Source organism: Nanorana parkeri, unplaced genomic scaffold (genome assembly GCF_000935625.1).
Source record: "Nanorana parkeri isolate BGI_ZX_2015 unplaced genomic scaffold, ASM93562v1 scaffold428, whole genome shotgun sequence".
NCBI lineage: Eukaryota > Metazoa > Chordata > Amphibia > Anura > Dicroglossidae > Nanorana > Nanorana parkeri.
In genome coordinates this window covers 1,104,872-1,126,894 of record NW_017306696.1, presented here as the reverse complement: position 1 = coordinate 1,126,894, position 22,023 = coordinate 1,104,872, and the positions used below count along the sequence as shown (strand labels likewise).

Sequence of the window (22,023 nt, the reverse complement as noted above, 5' to 3'; positions counted from 1 at the left end):
GCACACACGCGCACACGCACACACGCACACACACTCGCACACATTATTATACATGTGCAAAGGCTAAATATTGTCATTTCGGACTAAATGAACACAAACGAAAAATGTTTTAATTATTTTAGTCAAAGAAAACACATTTTTATGCTATTTTGGATTTGGCCACCAGTGCATTCGCGCCACCATCTTGGAGGCAGGGTGCATGATGTCACTGACGCTGCGCATGCGCAGCGTTGGGTGACATCACACGTCTGTTGGGCACAATGAACTTCCAGCTGGTGCCCGCATGCACATACCTGCAGCATCTTTCAGTATCTTTTATGCTTTACCAAAATGCTGGGAGTTCTGAAGCTTGTGTACCCCTCCCTGCTTCCACACAATGAATAAAATATTACATTGCATTTCATTCATAATTTCAGTAGATGATACACTGATGTCCCCAGTCCTCCCTCGGCGGCAGTGATGGGAGGTTTTTTACTTCTTGTTCAGGACTATTGTGAGCCAAGGCTGGCATGATGCATCCTTTATTACATGGGTTTAGAGGAAGTGGGTTGAATGTCTCTGGACGTCATTTAACCTGGAAGACTGACAGCATCTAGTGGCAGGAAAGTACTGGATTGATGGTAAGTATTGCAGCCAGAACGTTTTTTGTTTTTTTTTCTTTTATACCTGCTGGACCTTCCTTTTTTTTAATTACATAGTTAGTCAGGTTAAAAAAAGACACCAGTCCATCGAGTTCAACCTAATGTTTTTCTAAAACTTGGGTTTGGGCATTCTAATATGGCAAGTCTTCACCCAAGGCACAAATAGACAATACACGCTCAGGTACTTCTATCTGTGTGTATTGCAAATTGAAAGCAGAACTCCGGCCAAAAATGTTCTTAACCCTTAGAGTGGGGCTACCCCTTCACTGCAAGGGATAAGTGCTTGTTTTTGTCTAGGTGCTACAAAAAAATAACTTATACTCACCCGAAGTCTGGAATTTGCTGGCTGCTTCTCTGGTGCCTGAAGCCGGTCCACTCATTCGCTGCAACGATGGTATGACCCTCAGTGTCCTCACGTCCTATATGCTTTATAGAAAATGATGACTCGGGAACCTTAGACTGCTGCAGTGGAGGGGGAGTGGCTCCATGGTCTGGTCTAAAGGTGCCAATACACTGCACGATTCTCGTACGAGAATCGCGGGAAAAGCCCGTTCAGCATTGCAGTCATCGGAAGCCCGAGCAGGCTTGCGATGATCGCAAGTACGATATGCCTGTCCAAGATGGGCAGATCATATGTTTTTTTAAAGCACTTTACAACCCTCGCAAGACAAAAGTCTTGCGAGGGTTGTAAAGTGTATGGGCACCATAAGAGTTGTCTGGTTCCTTCTAGATTCTTCTTTTTTCTAGCGCCTAGATAGAAACAAGTACTTAACCTTTGCAGTGCAGTGGTAACCCCACTGTAAGGGTTAGGAAAAATTTTGCCCGGAGTTCTTCTTTTTTTTTTTTATCCAAGGCAAAAGCACTCCACCCTTGGCTGCGCAACTAATTTGTGTTATTTTTAGTGGGGAGCATGGTTTGTGAAGCTAAAGGAATATAAAGTACTTAAGAAGCAGGTTATAAAAATGGCATTTGCTTTGACCATTTTTTCAGTGGGTCATGCAAACAGTAACAATTTAGAAATGAATAGGCAAGATTTTTTAAAATCTTCTTTGTAAGTGTAGGTATAAGGTAAATTGCACATAGCTGGTAGATCGTTCAGGCAGCAGATTGGAACAAATTATACCGCAGTGTGTCCAGTTCGGCACAATGATGGCCATTCATAGACACTCAGTGACTTGGAACAAAGAGGGGGTTTCATCAAGGCTCTTTATTTTATGGGAATACTCTTGTTTAGAAAGACACTGGCGTCAGTGTGTTTACAAATGAGAAAACATGAGGACATGGCAACGTGGAATTTTTTTTTTTTTTTTTTTTTTTCCCCCTCCACATTTTGGGCCTCTCCAAGCTGGATAAAATTGCCTTCACTCCTCTTGAATGAAAGGGTAATAAAGACCAGAGGAAAGAAAAGTGTACCCAAGAAGTGCATCAGACTTGTTGCTAGTAAAATACAGATTTTCTTCAAGCTGGTTTTTTCAGTAGCGGCCCAATATACTGTAATACAGTATTAGTAATTTTTTATGTACCAAATAACCAAGCTAATGCTTCCCGAGTAGAATATGTAAAATGTAGGGCAGACTGTTATAGTAAGGTTAAAGGAGAACTATGAGGAGTGCTTTTCACTCACCTCATAGTTCTAGCCGACCTGTGGCAATGAGACTGTCACAGGCCGGCTCAGTAGATCGGGAGGTGAGCGAACACATACCGTAGATCGGGAGGTGAGCGAACACATACCAGCGTTCGCTCACCTCTCGATCCTTTCACAGCTCTCTCGTAGTGCATTGAAGTCAATAGCACTGCATCCCGGCCCCTGCCCACACATTAGTGCTTGCGTTCTGGTCCAGTGTGATCTGCAAAAATGCTGCAAAAATGCTGCAAGCACTATGGCTGGAATGTGATTCAGTGCGTTCCAGAGCCTGGCCGCTCTGGAACGCACTGTTTGTGGTGTGAGCCGGCCCTAAATCCAGAAACATATCCACAATTAAAATAAAAGGGGTGGTCCCTCCCAACCACCTCCAGTTATTTTGTTTCCTCCGACCTAATAGGAGCATCAAAATCGTTTGTTATTTTTCCATAGTCCTTTTTGCTAGAGGTGTTGCTTGTCTGGGCTTATCCTGGCTAGGATGAACCTTTTTTTGTTAATCTAATTATGGGACCCTCCTTCCCCATCCCATATTTACAAACACTCAGCGATCAGTCCTGAGCGCTTATACTCTGCTCTCCTTCCTTGCTTGTCCGGGACAGGAGGCAGAGCTGGGTGGTGCGGGAGGAGAGCTCAGCCTCCTGTGACAGCGGACGGCTCTCTCCTCTTTCCCCCCCACCGCCCTGCACAGCATCCTGAAAGCTTCTCTTCTCCTCCTGTGTTCCCTCAGATCCCCGCTGCCGACACAGGCAGGGTAGAGCAGCAGGCATCGGAGGGGAGTAGAGAAGCTAGGGATGCACTGAAAATGCGGCCCTTATGGTACTTTCGACATTTTGCCCAAAAGTACAGTTTTTAGCCGAAATTTCGGTGCATCCTTGCTGAATTAGCTTTCCCTTTGTGTGTTTCTCGTTGTGGGTGGTAGGGAAATCTGTACATAATCTGTACATAATTGGTACTTGCACAAAGCACACCAAGCAATTTACTCAGTTCTGTTACTTGGTTACAAGCTGATTTAAAGCATTACCTTTTTAGATGCAGCAAGTTGTACGTAAAAATAAAATCATGTGTCGAAAACCAATACACAGGTAGAAATATGCTGTCATAGAGGTGACCAGGCTGGCCATTTTAGAGGGGAATAATACTTATAAAAAGCTTTCAAGCAAAATAAAATGCCAGGCTTAAATGTATTTATTTATATCGCGCAACCGTGCTTTACATGCTGTACATAAACATCATTCCCTGTCCTTAAAGTGATATTAATCCCTTGTGGGGTTTTTTTGTTTTTTTCCTTCTCTGGAGGATATCCAATTGCACTTGTGTAGCTTAATTTTTTTTTAATACAGCCCATTTAATTTATTAAATGGGCTGTAATTTACACATATACTGACATGATAATCGCATGCAGACATTAAAAGAGAACTATGGGGTAAGTGTTTTTTCCCCAAAGTTCTCTTTTTAGGGTCACGGAAGGACATATACTAACGTCCTCCCGTGACCCAAAGCTCAGTATATTGTGGGCTACTGCCTGCGATTTACGGAGAGCGCCGCAGCTGGGACGGATCCCAACAATAGTGATGAGTGACAGAGTGACAGCTGGCTCAGCCTATCTAGAGAGCCAGCTGTGCTCGCCCCCTCCCCGTCCGTTCCTCCACTCAACGCTGGAAGATTGGAGAGGAGGGGGGAATCTCTTCAGGGAGTGGTGACTGATAGTTACCACTCACTGCAGGGAGACGATCCTGAAGTGAGCTGATCGGCTGCATGTTTCTGCTCACTTCCCAATCAATACAGCCGACCTTTGACCGCTTCTTTGTCACAAGTCGTCTCTAACTATGAGGATCAGTGGAAATCACTCGCCTCATAGTTCCCTAACACTGGTATCGTATATAGTTGCATTTCAATTTGAAATTTGGCAAGCAGCCCCCATGGGAAAAGAGTTTGTCCAGTGGCCCCCAAGTGAATTGAGTTTGAGACCCCTGATCTAAAGTCCCTTCCACGTATACACACTAGGGCTGTTTTAGACAGGAGCCAATTAACCTTCCAGCATTTCTTTTGGAGTGTGGGAGGAAACGAGTACCTGGTGGGAACATGCAGACTCCATGCTGATGTATAGGATTTGAACCAAGCACCCTCAGTGCTGCCAGGTAGAAGTGCTCAGACCTTGCAAAATTTACACTTCTTTTGTATTATACACCCCCCCATTAAGGAATGCACTTTACACCCTGGCTTATGGCTGCTTCCTGTTACTGTAGGTTAGGGTGGAGACCCTGGGCAGTAGCCTGTGGATCCTGGGAGAAGGCCCAGTAATCCCACCCTCTCCTTGGTGAGTTTACCAAAAGACAGGGTGGAAGGTAAGTATTTTCTTCCCCCCTGTTGTTTTATCTGTCGCTTTGTTAAAGGGATTGTGTGGATTATAAAAAAAAAAAAAATCTTATGTTCTTTTTAATTTTGCTGTGCTTCTCAACTCTAGCCCTTCTCAACTTCATCCCTCAAAGACCCCCTGCCAGGTCATGTTTTGCAGAAGTAGTAAACTGGTTGTGGTCCTGTAAGATTTATGTAGGTTTATGTATTGCATCTTCTTTATCAGAATCCCTCTATAAATATGTTTGGGAAAGCAGCAGACTGCATAACAAGTTATCATTAATTCTGACTTTGGAGCTAGTGTGTGTCCTCTCTGTCTCTCATATTTACTCATCATATGTATGTGATGTGCTGTCTTCCTATTATGCCACCACACTGACTGCACTTTTTTTTTATTTTTTTTTTCTAAATTACGTTCCGGTAAACTAGATAGGTGATGCAATCATGACTATTCACTAATAATCCATAACAATGTACCCTTAAAGTATATGTAAAGTAAATGACTAAAATCTAAGTAAAGGAGAACTATGAGGTGAGTCCCTTTCACTCATCCTCATAGCTCTAGCCGACCTGTGACAATGAAACTATCACAGGTCGGCTCAGTAGATCGGGGAAGTGAGCGAACACATACTAGCGTTCGCTCACTTATCGATCCTGTCACTGCAGAAAGCCGTGACAGGGGAGTGAGTGGATTCCCCCTCCCCTGTCCGATCCTCCAGCGCTGACTGGCGTAACGGACGCGGTTGGGGGCGGGTACAGCTGGCTCTGCCTCTAGATAGGTAGAGCCAGCTGTCACTCACGCAGCTTGGTGGATCCAGACATAATTGTCGGGATCCGTTTCAGCCTAGGCGTCTCAGTATACCGCGAGCTGCAGCTTTGGGTGACGGGAGGGCGCTAGTTTGTGTCCTCCCGTTACCCTTAGGAGAACTATGGGGAAAAGCCCTAACCCCATAGTTCTCCTTTTTAAGCATTAATATGTTGTATAATTTCAAAAATAATTTAAATCTTTAAGTGTGCAGTTGTCATTTTACAGAATACTTGGTGATCCTGCCATTAAGGATCAGGCACTTTTCTTTTATCTAGTGACAACACTCTGTCCCCGCTTCTCCTGCATTGTCACCTTGTCACATGGGTTTTCAATGAAGAGTACAAGCCCCTTTTTCAAAACACATTACAGTCTTGTAGGAATTCTGGCTTGCCCTGCAGCCATTACTAGAGTGTACACATGTAGACCAGAAATGGCTTCAAATAGGCTGTGCGAGATCAGCAGCACTGAAATACAACAAAGAATTAAATAAAGGTGAAAAATTTATTTTAAAATGTTTTTATTTAAAAAAAAATCACAATTGTTTGATGCATAATGCTCAATTAAAGCTTTAACACCAAGATGATGAGCTTTATTTTCAGTCATGCAATTTAATTTTAGATCTCATTGCACAAAGCAGAAAACTGTCACTTTTTTTGATTAAAAGGATCCTTATCTCGGTGCGTTCTTTGAGTTGAGCCTACAGTGCTTGGCAAACTAAATGTTTCCTTCTGCCTTTAAAGTGGAGCTAAGTCCTTTTAAAAAAACATTTCTGACAGGTACACCTGATTTGCACCAAAGACTAGTATGTACTGTATGTCTCTGCCACAATAAAGGCTCTTCTGCCTGCCAGCAATGTTTCAGTTGAATGTACACTGAGCCATGCATGTTGCTTGGTTTGTTGTGGACTTTTGTATGATATATACGGTGTTTTCAGTTGGCTGCAGTTCACCGCAAATGCAGAAATATTACAATCCACCTTTTGCACCTGTCCACACGAAGACTAAGAAATATGTCATCTCCGTACAATTTACCAGTAGAATATGCTAAGCCTATTGGTTGTTAAAATATCTTTTTACTATATCTTTTTTTGCTTTACAGTGAGATTTCCTGATGGGCCAGACACTTTTTGCACAGTTAATCACAGAAACGGACATCATCATGACCAACTGCAAAGTTTGGTGGAGACCATCATTGTTAGCCATCCTGCTGTTTTCACTGGCGACAGCAATGAACGCAGAGGAGACTAATAACCGTACGGACAATACTACAGGAACATTGGATTCATTACTCTTCATCACATCAACAGTAGATCATATAATTGTGAAAGAAGGGAACAGTGTGGTCATTCCCTGTAATATCGAGGGGCACCCTGATCCTCATTTCCAGTGGTTCAACTCCAATGGACATCTACTCAAAGAGGAAAATGGTAAGCTTGCTTTAATAAATGCGTCCAAATGACAAAGTGCTGTCATCTTTCATTTAGTCTCTTCGTTTTAGTCCCTATAGAAAGCAGTATGAAAAGGCAAACTAAAGGACACTACAACCAGTCAAGAAACAGAATAAGCCAGCAATTAATACGTTTCCATTCATCACACTATGCTTCCAGATAATTATTCAACAAAACTTAAATTTTCATGTATGTGTGCACACTTGCCTGATTGATTCTCCTGTCATGGACAATGATCAATCTGTATGTCTGTGGTTGAGGTTTTTAAAATGGGGAAAGGTTGGAACACCTGTCGGGGTTTTACTGCTATCCGGCTACGTTGGAGAAATTTGCCCTAACTTTTCTGTTCTGAGGGCAACCCTTTACCAGACAGGAAGTGATGGAAAATCTTCAACAGGTAAACAGACAAGAATAAAAAGCTGACGGAGGTTCTCCTTTTACTTTTTTTTTTCTTTAAATTGTCAGTGATTTCCCCTTACTTCCCTTCTTAGAGACAACCTTTTTACCAGACAGTAAAACCTGATCAGAGCGTTAGTGCTTCACTCTATTTCTCCCCCCCCACCCAAAAAAAAAGTTTTAACTGTAAATACTAGAGGTGCACAGAAAAGAAATTTACAAAACCAAAAATTATATTTATTTTTATTAAATATTTAATTTTTTTTACTTTACTGTTGGGGGCTTTGGGGGAAATATTTGGGGTCTAAACAAATCCCTGATATTTCCATTTTAAAATGGAAAAAGAGATGAGGACTCTGTGCTCTCGATCTCTTTTTCTACAGCTCCTGTTTTATAAATGAACAGGAATCCTCTATACTGAGTGTTCCTGTTCATTCATAACTTGTGGAGATAGTATGTTTACCATGTCCACAATCATGAATGAACAGGAAGTGATGTAGATCACTTCCCATTCATAATTGGGGACACAGTAAACATACTATATCCGTGCTTGTACCCGCTCTCCATCCTGACACGCTGTCACAGGAGGCTGAGTGAGCGGTGCGGGGAGGAGAACTCTATCTCCTCTCACAAATGACTCATCCCCCCCCCCCTGCACAGCCGGCCTGGCCTCGGCCGCGCTGAGCGGTGCATTTTGCCAAAAGTGCCATCTTGAGATCTAGGGCAGTTGTCTTAATTACCTGGATTTACCGGTGTTTCCCAAACTTTAGTGAATTGTGTACCTTTTAATCAAGGCCTCTTTTATTAGTACCCATACTATTAAATGTTAGCACATGTATCACCTACATAGCTTACTACACCATTACATTTGCTGTACTTGGTATCAGATCCCTCTCAATCAAGTCTTCATTCACAAATGTTTTACTACAGCCCTATGAGTACATTTCTTTCATTCCCATCCATCCCAAGAGTGTTGGTGTTCAAATAGGATTATGTCCCAGCCTGCCATTTTACTGTAAAAAAAGAAAGAGGAAAAGAACATAACATGGTTTTAAAATGTTACTTGTTGGATAATTTTCATCCCCATTAACTATCTAACTTCTGAGGTTTGGATAGCCTAGATTTATAGTATTTTAAATGAATAAATGCATTAAAATTAGTAGCCTAACTTTAAATTGCCTGTTTGCAACAGGTCAGAGACTCTGAAGTATAGACGTTACTCCCAGGGTTAAGGTATAAAAATGTTTGTAGAATTTTGGAGCCAATCAGTCCAATCTAGGAGCTGGGAAAATATTATTTAATTAGCATTAATGAAATCTGATAAAAGTTTGGTACCAGCTATCACATTGTTTTAGGTGCATTTTCTACTTTCTCTGGGAATATCCATGCACTGCACTGTGTGGGAGATAAAGATTTGCCGTTCTTTAGCATGCTGATGAGGTTTATCTACATTAATCATGGAAACACTCTACTAATGGGGTGAAAGAATTTCCCTGTCATCTGGTCAGACAACAGGCCATGAGCCAAAAACCTGGCATGGCAGAGTTGTATCAAGCTACAAAGCCTCCTCTGATTTCTAGGTAAGCTAAAGAGTAATTTTAGCAAGCACATATTTTCAGTCATTATAATGTTAAAAGGAAAATAGTATCCTCTTGACTTTTTGTTTTTGCAGTACATGGTAGCCCTATAGCTGTTAGGACAACCATAAAATCAACCCCAATGTTTTACTCCCACATTTCACCTCAGGAGTGCCTGCTACTATCTCACCAAAGATTAAATCCTAGTACAGTGAGTGTAAGTCCTTTGCCAACGTTTTCAATCGTCGATTTTAATCGACTTAATCGATTAACTGTTGCAGCTCTAGTCCACGGCCATGTATGCCATATTCCATGCAACAGACTGAATTTAACCTCCAGCTCTGTTAAAAAGTTTGGAGAAATTCCTGACATGATGGCAAGGAGGAAAGGGTTACATTTGCTGGCAGGTATAGAAAATTATCAGTTGGTTGCATGCTGAAATTGAAGGGTAATTTTGAATAACATTGTTATAATTAATATTTATTATTAATAAACCCTAACATTTATTGCATTTAATAGTCCAAGATATATTTGCCAAATGTTATTCTAATTCTTTTTCTGCCTTCATATATCACTGTGTAGCCAGACAGTACTTGGCCTCTCATGCTTCAGGGCCTCATAGCAGTATGATCTGTTGTGCCTATAGTTGCACCCTTAGCCCTCATTCACACCTAAGCAACAACAACATTTTGTGTAGCATGTTTTTGCACATTTTTACATGCTGGAAAGGTGTGTACATACAGTCACGCATTGTTACATAGATAAGTTACATAGTTAGTCAGGTTGAAAAAAGACACAAGTCCATCGAGTCCAACCTATAGAGAAAAAAAGAAAAGCCTAAACAGAACACTATGCCCACAATTACCCAATGTTGATCCAGAGAAAGGCAAAAAAAAAGATTGTTGCAACCAGATTGTGACTCATTGATATAAACAAACCCGCGTTTTTTTGTTGGCAGGAAAAGTGCGACAAAACGCTCAGTGCGAAATGAGGGCTTGGCTGTCTGTGTTCTGGTTGGAGAACTTTTCCCCTCATTTGAGGGGAAATCTCTCTCCGGTGGGCACATGGACATCAAACCATGAAAGCGATTCTAAAAATGTTTTGCCGTAAATTTTAGTTACACAATGTGCAGCAATTAGAGATCACTGATTTTTTTTTTTTAAGGGTCAGCCCAACAAAACAGCTTTGGTACATTTTGGAGAGTTGAATCAGCTAACAGTTTCTTATGTCTTTTCAGAGACGCACTCTGTCTGGGACACTGTTGGCGATATACAATGTATGTGCTTGGATTCCTGGTTCTGCATAGTTGATGTGATCATTATGACCGGGATCCCACTTTCGTAGTGGAATTTAAATGCTAGGTGCACAGAACAGAGTTGAAAACTATGGCAGGGAGATTTCAAAGTTGGCTTACTCAGGGTAACCAGAGGCTGACTCTGCCCACCAGGCTCAATCTATACCTAAAATAATATTCTTGAATAGACTTTGAAAAGTTTTTTGTTTTGTTTTTTGTGCTAAACATTTTAGATAATTTATACCCCATCAGTCCGTTCTTGCTCTGATCCTTAAAACAGACTCTTGTAATTTAGCAAGTCCCTCACTATTCCAATATTGGTCTTTCATAATTTTGAGTAACTTCAGCAAAAATGTTCACAAAAATGTGCTGTATTGGTGGAAATATATTTGTTTCCATTATAACCAATTTAATCAATTCTACTGATGCGTATTTAAGGGGGAAAAAATCCAAATCGTTTTAAATTCAAATAATTGAAAAACAAAAATGTGCTCATGTTAATCAGCTTTCTTAATGTCTGTATAATCTTTATTTTACATGTTGATGTAGTCACCTTTTTAGTATTCCCAACAGTCCCGTGTACAGTATATTTAACATGCTATCCCTAAACCGTTTTCATTGGATTGTGAGTTTCATAGAACTGTGAGTGTAGAACACATTTTCTTTAAATAGCACTGATGGTCTTGCTGATAATGGAAAGCTGGCTAGCAAAATGTCATGCACAATACCAGTATTAATCCAGGAGAGACGGTCTGTGCCGTACTGCATTCATTACCTAGTACAAATACTGCTAGAACTTGTTATTTCAGATCTGTTATTTCCTGCTATTCAGACAGTGTGTTCTGACTCAGGAAATTGCAGCAGTGGTACTGTATTCAGATGTGATCCTAGTCTCTGTGTTCTCTTCAGTAATATCACAGAAGAAGGGAACAAGTAAAGCACATCAAGGGAACTATTACATAAAATGTTAAAAAAGCAGGATGCATAAAGTCGTTATGAATATGAAGTGATGGTTTAATGATTACTACTTGCTACTATTTCCACACTTTGAGGCTGGGTTCACACCTAGGCGTATCGAATATGCGCGTTTGTCGCGACAAACGCAAGTTTCCGAGGGCTACTTGGCTGTATCCCAATGGAAACTAGCTACAAAAACGCCCCAAAGAAGCTCCTGTACTTCTTTGGGCGTAGGACGTTTTGTAGCGCATTCATACGGCCTGTAATACGCCCAGGTGTGAACTATACCCATAGGAAATAATGGGATTTCGGTGTTTGAGCGTTTTGCTGAGCGTAGGAACGCGCTACAAAACGCCCAGGTGTGAACCGGGCATAAGTAATATCCTTTTTAATATGTACTACCGATTTTAATAATCTGAAACTGGAAACTCAAGTATATTTTTGCATTTACGAACACATCTAGCCCTTTTTTGTAGTTATAACTAGCTTTTGTGGAAGGCTATTCTACTTCTACTTTTTTGATATGCAATTTCTAGGTTTCCTTGCACTTGAAGGATAACCATAGCTTTAAAAGTGTCCCAGTACCATCCCAAAGTCTTGCCTGTCCCTATTCCTCTGTGTCTGATATCTGCTGTGTGGCTCAGTGAAAGTTATACAGCTGTTGCTACAGAAATGTCCTTGCTTTTTCTTTCATTATGTGTACCACAGTCCCCTTTCATTTCTGTGGAAAGACCTTCCACTGTTAAGTCTACTTTTCCATTAAAAAAAATTGTAGGTAAAATTATAGCATCATTTTAGTATATATACATTATGACTTTTTGCACACTTGAAGTAATTTATTTCTTGTTCATTAAGGGGCACAGGAATCGGCTATTCAGAGACAATTAGGGTATACTGCCATCTTTAGGAGGATAAAGACGCTGGCAGGTATAACCCCTCCCACTTCCAGCATACTTGGTGTCTGTTTTCTAGATTTTCAAGGCTTTTACCTGGAATTTAGTTCACAAATTCTCTAAAGCCAGCTTTGGGCATAGGGCCCTTCAGGCAGCTTTTGGAGCTTCAGGCTGCCTCTAGTTCTATTGTTTGTTATATGGGCCTGTTAGTGGTTTGCCACTGCTACCCACCCCTCGGCTGGACTACTATTGGATGTCCCACTTGTCTCTGACTAACTGAACCCTGTGCCCCTGAAAAAAATAAATAGTATTTTGTTTGGATTGCACTTCCCATAAATCTATTTGAAGTTCATTAAGGGACACAGTGTGTGTGTGAGATCTACTCCTAATACTGCTGCTAAAACAAGACCTGAAGCATGCTGGGAGTAGTAAGGGTTATATATGGCTGGCCAATTACTTTTTTGTTTTCCAGTGTCCCGTTGGCTGCAGCATAACCCAATTGTCTAACTAAATCCTGTGCCTGTTAAAGAACCCCCGAGAAACAGATTCTGTTTGACTTCCACATTTTCATGCGCTGTTCCATATCGTGTGTGTGTGTGTGTGTGTGTGTGTGTATATGTGTAATACATTTTTATATACACACACACACACACACACATATGTGTATGCGTGTGTGTGTGTGAAAAAGTGTTGGCCCCCTTCCTGATTTTTCATTGTTTTGCACGTTTGTCACACTTTAATGTTTCAGATCATCAAACAAATTTAAATATTAGTCAAAGATAACACAAGTAAACACAACATCCAGTTTTTAAAGGAAGGTTTTTATTAAGGGAAAACAAAATCCAAACCTACATGGCACTGTGTGAAAAAGTGTTTGCCCCCCCCCTGTTAAAACATAACTTAACTCTGGTTTATCACACCTGAGTTCAATTTCTCTAGCAACACCCAGGCCTGATTACTGCCACACCTGTTCGCACCTAAGAAATCACTTAAATAAGGCTTGACTGACAAAGTGAAGTAGACCAAAAGTTCCTCAAAAGCTACACATCATGCCGAGATCCAAAGAAATCCAGGAAAAAATGAGAAAGAAAGTAACTGAGATCTATCGGTCTGGAAAAGGGTTATAAAGCCATTTCTAAAGCTTTGGGACTCCATCGAACCACAGTTAGAGCCATTATCCACAAATGGCGAAAACATGGAACAGTGGTGAACAATCCCAGGAGTGGCCGGCCAACCAAAATAACCCCAAGAGCGCAGCGACGACTCATCCAAGAGGTCACAAAAGACCCCACAACCACATCCGAAGAACTGCAGGCCTCACTTGCCTCAGTTCAGGTCAGTGTTCATGACTACACCATAAGAAAGAGACTGGGCAAAAATGGCCTGCATGGCAGAGTTCCAAGACTAAAATCGCTGCTGAGCAAAAAGAAAATAAAAGCTTGTCTCCGTTATGCCAGAAAACATCTAAAAATGTAAAATATGGTGGTGGTAGTGTGATTTTGTCTGGGGCTGTTTTGCTGCTTCAGGACCTGGAAGACTTACTGTGATAAATGGAACCATGAATTCTGCTGTCTACCAAAAAATCCTGAAGGATAATGTACGGCCATCTGTTCGTGACCTCAAGCTGAAGCGAACTTGGGTTCTGCAGCAGGACAATGATCCAAAACACTGAATGGCTGAAGAAAAACAAAATGAAGATTTTGGAGTGGCCTAGTCAAAGTCCCGACCTGAATCCTATTGAGATGCTGTGGCATGACCTTTAAAAGGGAGGTTCATACTCAAACTTTCCAACGTGGCTGAATTACAACAATTCTGCAAAGATGAGTGGACCAAAATTCCTGCACAGCGCTGTAACAGACTAATTGCAAGTTATCGCAAATGCTTGATTGCTGTTCCTGCTGCTAAGGGTTGCCCAACCAGTTATTAGGTTTAGGGGGCAAACACTTTTTCACACAGGGCCATGTGGGTTTGGATTTGGTTTTCCCTTAATGAAAACCTTCCTTTTTAAAACTGCATGTTGTGTTTTTATCTTTTGACTAATATTTAAATTTGTTCATACAACCCTGTTTTAACAGCTGCTAAAATAAAGGTAACTCTAATATTTAAGTTACATTTTAAACTCTGGAGTTAAATGTTACAAATATATTCAAGTACTATCGGGTAACTTTTAACAATAATGTATCTTATTTGTGTATCACTCAGCTGTAGAGCCTCTTGGTGCTGACAATGTCCTTCCTTCTGGAGGGTGACTACTTTGGTTCCTCATGGTCCCTGTGTGTGTTGTAAAGTAGCAACCGCTCCAAGCTCGCTCCTGTGATGGACTACAATCCCACTACAAATTACTAAATTAAACATGAGTTTGTAGTCCATCACAGGAGCGAGCTTGGAGCGGTGGGTACCATACTTTACAACACATTGATTTCTTTTTTTTAATTATATATTCACTCTATTTCTGGGGTCTCAACATACCACTTTTCTCCAGTGTGACGCACATTGCCACCTGTGCATCCTCCCGTTAGAGTTATATAAAAAGGTTTCCTTTTTATTTACTTCTGTTAAAATCTTTTTAGTTTGATAAACTTTTTTTTCCTTTAGCACTCATTGCATTTTAGAGGGCGGTACCTCATTTCCTATTACAACTCTATAGACCATTGTAATCACTTTTACTTTTTTCTCTTTGCATTCCATCAAATCTCTCTTCCCTTCCTCTAATAAATCCCCAAGCACCCATGCCCAACATGTTTTGCTCCTATTCGTGCTTCATCAGGGGTCTGCAAATTGTGCCAACAAAACCGTACTAGTGCTTTTGTGCCATCACCAGAAAAACAAACTACCCCTTTACTGACTTTATACCCCTTTTTACTGACTTTATACCCCTTTTTACTGACTTTATACCCCTTTTTACTGACTTTACTCCACACACAGAGACCATGGGGAACAAAAGTAGCCACCCTCCAGAAGGAAGGACAGTGTATGCACCAATTCAGAGATGGTTTGAGGATCTACAGCCGAGTGATGCACAAATAAGCTACGTTTTTGTTATTAGTTAAGGTTCTTGAATGCATTTCTAAGATTTAACTTCTGAGTTTGGTGTCACCTTTTTAGAACTGACCGTATATTAAGAAGTCTGCCCCCGGATATATCTCAGACCTTGTCTCAAAATATCACCCTAACTGTCCACTCTGCTCTTCCCTAGACCTCCTGCTTTCCAGCTCACTCCCATACTCGCCTCCAGGACTTCTCTAGAGTCTCTCCCATCCTCTGGAACTCTTTACCCCAACCTGTCCGTCTATCTCCCACCCTGACTGTCTTTAGGCGTTCCCTGAAGACTCTTCTCTTCAGGGAAGCCTATCCCTCCTCAACCTAACCACTGAACCATCACATTCTCAAACAATTCATCCCCACACAGCTACCTCCTCATGTACCATTTCCCCCTCTTTCAGATTGTAAGCCCTCAGGGGCAGGGCCCTCCTTACCGTCCTGTCTTGAATTGTATTGTAATTGTAATGTCTTCCTTACATTGTAAAGCGCTGCGCAAACTGTTGGCGCTATATAAATACTATGTAATAATATTGTACAGTAGTTTAACTTTTTTCCTTTCTATTTTTTAGCTGAAAAATGGTGGATTCTTGATAGTGGCGTTTTAAATATCACCAGTGTTTCTTTCGAGGACAGAGGAAAATACACTTGTGTCGCTACCAATGCCCATGGCACCGTAAACAATACAGTTACTCTAAGAGTCATTTTTACCTCTGGTGACATGGGAATCTACTACATGATAGTCTGTTTGGTTGCATTTACTATAGTGATGACACTGAATATAACAAGATTGTGTATGATGAGCAGTCATTTGAAGAAGACTGAGCAAGCAATTAATGATTTCTTCAGGACAGAAGGTGCAGAAAAATTGCAAAAGGCTTTTGAGATTGCAAAAAGAATCCCCATCATCACTTCAGCCAAGACACTTGAGCTCGCCAAAGTCACTCAATTTAAGACAATGGAGTTTGCACGATACATTGAGGAACTGGCCAGAAGTGTCCCTTTACCACCGCTCATCATGAACTGCAGAACTATAATGGAAGAGATCATGGAGGTTGTTGGACTGGATGAACCAGGGCATACATTTATCAGACAAGGAGCAGTTGGCCAGGAAATCTGTGATGTTGATGATGTCTTCATCATTCCTAATGGTTTGCAGCGGAGTGATTCTCCAGCAGCTGAGTCAGATGCCTCTTCTGTACACGAGCCCCCTCGGCAAATTGCTATAACAGTGTCTGTGCATCCTGTGGTCAAGAAACCGTGTTTGGATACAGACTCACAAGACAGCATACCGTCTAGTATAAAAGATGACTCTACAACAAGAGCATGTACTCAGAATTCTGAACCAATTGCACCTCCGCCAGATAACCCCACTACGTGTATTGTATACGAAAGCCATGTCTAGATAGGAAAGCTATGCATATCACTAATAGACACTTGGAGCACCTTTTTATAGAGAAAATTTTAACAAATTGCCACTTAGCCTTACTAGAAGAAACGACCATTTCTTCCCCAAAATCATTAGTGGCTCACCTGCAGCTTTGCTAACTGAGTGGAATTTTATGGTGTTCAATGACATACCTCCAGATATACACCTGCACTGTTCTGGTGTCCTATAGGAAATTAAGTCTATATCGCACAAACAAAATATAGTTACAGTAGACTATCAAAGTATTTATTATTTTCTGGTTAACCCACTGGTTTCATTTTATGATGTCCTCCTGCCATTAAAATGTGTCATGATACATTTGTAACTATTGTTTCAGATTGAAAAAGGTCTACTGCTCAAGGCTGCAAATGACAGGGAACATTTGCTTTATTGGTATTTCACCTTCAACAAGAAATGAAACTAACCCTGGATAAGCTTTCCAAATGCATTAGTAGGCTCAAGGGCCTTGACAATAGAAAAGCAGCACTCTGATTGTCAAGTGTAAAATCAATATATTATGCCCTTTTAAACAGATTACTGTTTTTTGTTTTTTTTAAGGGTCTGGTTAAGTCATCACATTTTGCAAAAAAAAGAAGCATGAACATTTTTTTTTTTTTTTTTTTCTTTCTACTGATCATGTGTTGAATTAAATTGTCAACACTGTGTAATATAGTGCTTTGAGCTGAGCTCATTGATGTGTCAGAAAATGCCAAAGAGGAGGGCATAGTTCTTTCATCATTTCATAAATGCTAAATATGACAGTAATATGTTCCTAGACACTCCCTAGAAGCTGTACAGAACTGCCCAAATACAGACCTGTTTGCCGTCAAACAGGATTTCTCATTGTTATTTATAGCTTACAGTTTGGGCATAAGCCAGAAGCACTATAAATGTGCAGTAAGAGATCAGAATGTTCCTAGACTTTGCAAACTTTGCTGTTCATCACATCCTGGGCCTGTATTTGTAAACTAGATTGACTGACTGAGCTTTTAAAGTATTAATAATCTACAAGGCTGTCAACCTTCTAATTTAAACGGAATGTGGAGTTTTAGTCAGTTTTGCAATTGCCTTGTTATGATTAGAATTGTATGCTTAGAATAGTGGTGCCCAACTGGCAGTCTTTTGACATTCCTTCACAGGATTCTTTGCATGTACACAACCTTAAAGGACAAACAAAGTCTGAGTAAAGTACATTTTGTTACTAGTTATTTTTTTTCCTTGCTTTACACAGTTACAATTTTTAAAGCAGTTTAATACAGTTTACAGATCATCATATCAGTGAGCACTGCAACCACCCCTAATTTTTATGATGACATATAAGCCATTACTGCGATACAATTCTGCAATTGTATTTAAAAAAAGAAAAACCTTTGCTTCCTTCTGTCTACATTCCACATAGTTATTTGGATATTTAAATGCTAGCCATACTTGTGCATGCACTTCTATATTGCAATGGATGATACCTACATGGCAGAGAGAAGTATATGTAGATCAACTTCAGTAAGTCAGTGTAAGTAGATTATGTCAGAGGTATTAAATGCTTTTGAGTACAATCATTGTTTAGAAATATATTTTCATACGTTATGTGAAAAAGTATAAATACACCTCTCTTTATATGAAGCGCTCATTCACCACAGTGTGTCTGATGCCTCATTTTGCCTTTCAGCACATGAGTCACTGTTGACCTCTGGCTATATTCTACTATACTAGTGAATACCTTTTAAAAAGTGTATAGGAGAACGATTATCGTCCCAATCCTGGCAGCATAGCTTCTTGTGGGAAGACGTGCTTACAGGTACATAAGCTCAATTCTACATATGGCCTTAATAACAAAAACATTAAAGGGAATTTATCCAAACTGGAGCTGACTTAATCTGGAGCAGCTGTGCCCACGGCAACCAATCAGCTTCTCTCTTTCATTTTCAAATCTTAACTGAACAAACTGAAGAGAGAAGCTGATTGGTTGCCATGGGCACCTACTTCAGAATTTGATCAATTCCCCTCACAGTACTCTATGATGTTTTCTTGCCTGCCTTCCGCTCGCTCTGGCCCTGCTGGAAGGCGCCAGAATTAAAAAGGTTTACCTCCGCTGACCTAAATTTAGTATTTTGCACAAACTGCCTTCAGTCGTTTTAATCTGCTTAGTGATTTGGACACATTTTGAAAGGACTATGGTAGTCCAAATCCTTATGGAAATTGATGGGTGGCATGTTCATAAAGAATGGTTGTCTTTAGGATATCCAGAAAGCATCATATAAATGTAGGTTGCCCACATATCCCCTTAAATATGTCTATACACAAAGGTCTTCTACACCACAATAGGAACAATGGGACCCTTGACTAATACTGTGTTTATCTGACTTGTACATACACTACAGCATGAAAGAAGAGTCCTTTACGATAATGGGACACACTACATTCCCTTATCGACAGTGTACAAGGAGCAAAAGGATCAGTGCAATAATTCATAGCTCTAAACAAAAATTCACTTTCCTGAAGTCATACAAGAACAATTGGTTATGATTTTTCTTAGCTTATCACAGTTCTTGTTTTTAAGGTACAGTACCACGGAACAAAAATTTTTATTTTTTTATATCTATGATTGTACTCTGTGAAGCAGGTAGACCCATAATGGTCTATGGTCCAGGCCCTTTTTTTGACAAATGCAGCAATGTGGAATAAGATTCTGTGAATATTTAAATGCAGTTTGCAGTAATCAATTTTCCACAGTTTACTTTAGTAGATTACATAAGCCAGATTCCCTTTATATAGACAGAGCACCTTACCAAAGCTGAGCTGACCGGTGTCTATGCAGTTTCTCAAATGTGCCAGAAAGCCTGCATTTTATAGATCAAGGATTATTGCCCTGCAACACTTTGGAAAAAAATAAAAAGCCACATACATATAAGCTGGAGGAAAATAAAGGGGATGTTGCCCACAACAGCCAATCCATGTCTAGCTGAAGCTTTAATAATGCAGATTAGGAAATCTACTAATCATAGCAATTTGTTCCCATGAGCAACACCTCCCACTTTTTGTTTTCCTGACACCTTCTAGGTAAGGTCTTAAAGTAAAGAAAAAAGGGGAGGTTAACTCGTCACAAGATGACGGGTTAGTAGTGGTCAATTTCAGGATCCGGACAAGTCAGTTGGTTACATGAAAAATTAATTTTATTGAAAAAAGACATGCAAGATAACACATTTGACTAACAATACCAAATTGAACAGTCAATTTGATTATATCCCGGTGTCTCCACCACGATATCCCGAGGCTAAGAAGGAGGAAGGGGTTAAGTGTACACACGGCTAAATTCAAGCCAATATTAAACCAAGGAAAACTTAACCCCACAGTGAAACACCCATCAAAGGAATCCCTAAAGAAAAAACAAATTTAATAGAGGGAAAAGGAACTAAGAACATCTGAGGACATATTTCATTAAACCAGAAAATAGCCATATAGGATCTACCTTATTCACAAGCATCAGTGTTTAAGCACAGTATATAATCTGATTTCAAATGTACGAAGCCTAGGTTACCATTTCAACTTTAATTCACAATATGAAATTACCAGAATGTTTTCCCTTTTGATTGCTCATACCCTGGAATATAGCTTCATCTAGATAGCCCATGTTTATTGATATACACATGGGCCATTTCACGGAGAGATAAGTGGCAACGTGGGAAACACACCAGCTACTTACCCCTTAAGGTGAAATGAATGATAGAAGTGAATGAGGATCGATCCACATTCAATTTACCAGTGTCTGTATTTTTAAGAGGTTTTATGTAGGTATTGTTAGTCAAATGTGTTATCTTGCATGTCTTTTTTCAATAAAATTAATTTTTCATGTAACCAACTGACTTGTCCGGATCCTGAAATTGACCACTACTAACCCGTCATCTTTTGACGAGTTAACCTCCCCTTTTTTCTGCACAAATACGGTCAGGGATCGGACTACACAAGCAGTGGCGGAAACATAAGGAGGGGGATTAGAATTCATCGGATCTCCAGGTAGGAACAAAACCCAATTTGAACAAGGTCTTAAAGTAAACCCATCATGAGAGAGGCCTGCTTTTGATTTGCTTTGCTGATCATGTTATTAAAATCCTAGTTTTCTGTTCTATATAAACTTCATCTGCGCGAGTATACTAGTCACGGACGTCAGAATAAAAAATAAGTATCTGCATACTTGTTCTAGGTTAGTGACCCAAAATATTGATGCCAGTGTCTCCGTGTGACAGACTATTAGAATTTTTCAATGATGGTAGCCTCTATTTTGTTTTTCATGGCAGGTTTCCTGTAGGCATTTTAGTGCGATTTTTATATGATTTCTTTATAATGCTAAAGTATGTCTTCAGGAAAGCAGCTACAGAACCATAATACTTACACCAATGTAAGGTTAAAATGTAACTACCATAAGGTTAGAAGGAATTTATAGTTGTTTATTATCCATTATGGCAGGCCATACATTTTATATACGTTTGTTGTAAATCTGAAGAGTACTTTCATTATTCTTATAAACATTTTTTTTTTCACTAGCATATAAATGCTTTTTTTCTGACCATATATCATGGTCATCATCTTTGTGCACTAGCAAACACTACATGGACTTACCAAATAGCCATTATTTCTGTGCAGTGACAGGCATGGAACTCACGAGCGTGTTTGTGAAACCTTGTACTCAATTTTTGTTTTCACCTCCTCATATGTGCTAGCTGTAAAGCTGTTAAGGAATCAAGACACATTAAACTAACAAGCAATATGAATGTCATTTTGTTTGCTGTTAGAAAGCCTGTTTTGGTAGACAGAGGTCATAAAGAATCACTAAACCATCTTCTTTTTTTACATGCAGTTCTCCTAAATATAAAGCTGTGTATAGGTGTGAAAATAGTCTTATGGTAAGCATTATAGGGCAATGCTAAAACACAAAAAATAACTATAATAAATATGTAATTTAAACAGCCAATGTATTGCCTGTGTATGTCTTTTGTAAGTGCCATTTGAAATGTTTTTTTTATGTCTTGGACCATTTCCTGATTCCTGAGCACAACCTTCACATCCTACCTTACCCTGGTACCCATCTAGCGCCACGTTGTCTTATGTAATTCTAGATGTAAATATAAAAGTGTTACATGAGTTACAAGGGTGGTATATTGTAACTGGTGTGATACAGTAAAACCAGAGAGATGATCGTGATATAATACATTATGAATAAATTGGTGCCTTGTTATTGAAACAGAAGGGTAGGGGAGCCTGATTCTGAGTTCTTCTTTCTTTTTCGAACTCTTCCCTATGAATATTTAGATAACAAAAGCTGCCTCGCCAATCTCAAAGCCCTTTTAAGTAAAGAAGTAGATAAGCAGCAACCTCCTTTTTTATTTTTATTTCCTTTAGTGGTGTTTAAAGTGGACCTGGACTCCGGCAACTTCATCCTTCAAATGGTGTGATTTTGAGTCAGTAGTAATGGTAGAGCACTTACAGTAGGCCTTCTGGAACTGTTCTTCTACATAAGCTCAGTTTGTCATCCTTTGCGCTGCGCTGCAGC

At 40.0% G+C, this 22,023-nt stretch overlaps 1 protein-coding gene and 2 long non-coding RNA genes across 3 annotated transcripts in view; 2 read left to right on the top strand and 1 right to left on the bottom strand.

The window, feature by feature from the left end:
* Positions 1–6,659, bottom strand: part of LOC108789896 — a 21,164-nt gene extending 14,505 nt beyond the window's left edge. Inside the window, exons 1-2 of the long non-coding RNA XR_001941422.1 lie at positions 6,570–6,659; positions 1,969–1,977 (exon numbers count right to left, since the gene is read on the bottom strand). This is a non-coding gene — a long non-coding RNA (uncharacterized LOC108789896). The remainder of the gene's footprint in view (positions 1–1,968; positions 1,978–6,569) is intronic.
* MFAP3L (microfibrillar associated protein 3 like) lies at positions 6,587–16,498 on the top strand. Its single transcript, XM_018560038.1, has 2 exons — positions 6,587–6,872; positions 15,622–16,498. The coding sequence occupies exons 1-2, from the start codon at positions 6,605–6,607 to the stop codon at positions 16,452–16,454; spliced, it is 1,101 nt and encodes a 366-aa protein (XP_018415540.1). The 5' UTR covers positions 6,587–6,604; the 3' UTR covers positions 16,455–16,498.
* Positions 16,499–19,465: 2,967 nt separating this feature from the next.
* LOC108789899 lies at positions 19,466–20,625 on the top strand. The gene is made up of 2 exons (XR_001941423.1): positions 19,466–19,540; positions 20,517–20,625. It is a non-coding gene; the product is annotated as an uncharacterized LOC108789899 (long non-coding RNA).
* The last annotated feature ends 1,398 nt before the right edge of the window (positions 20,626–22,023 follow it).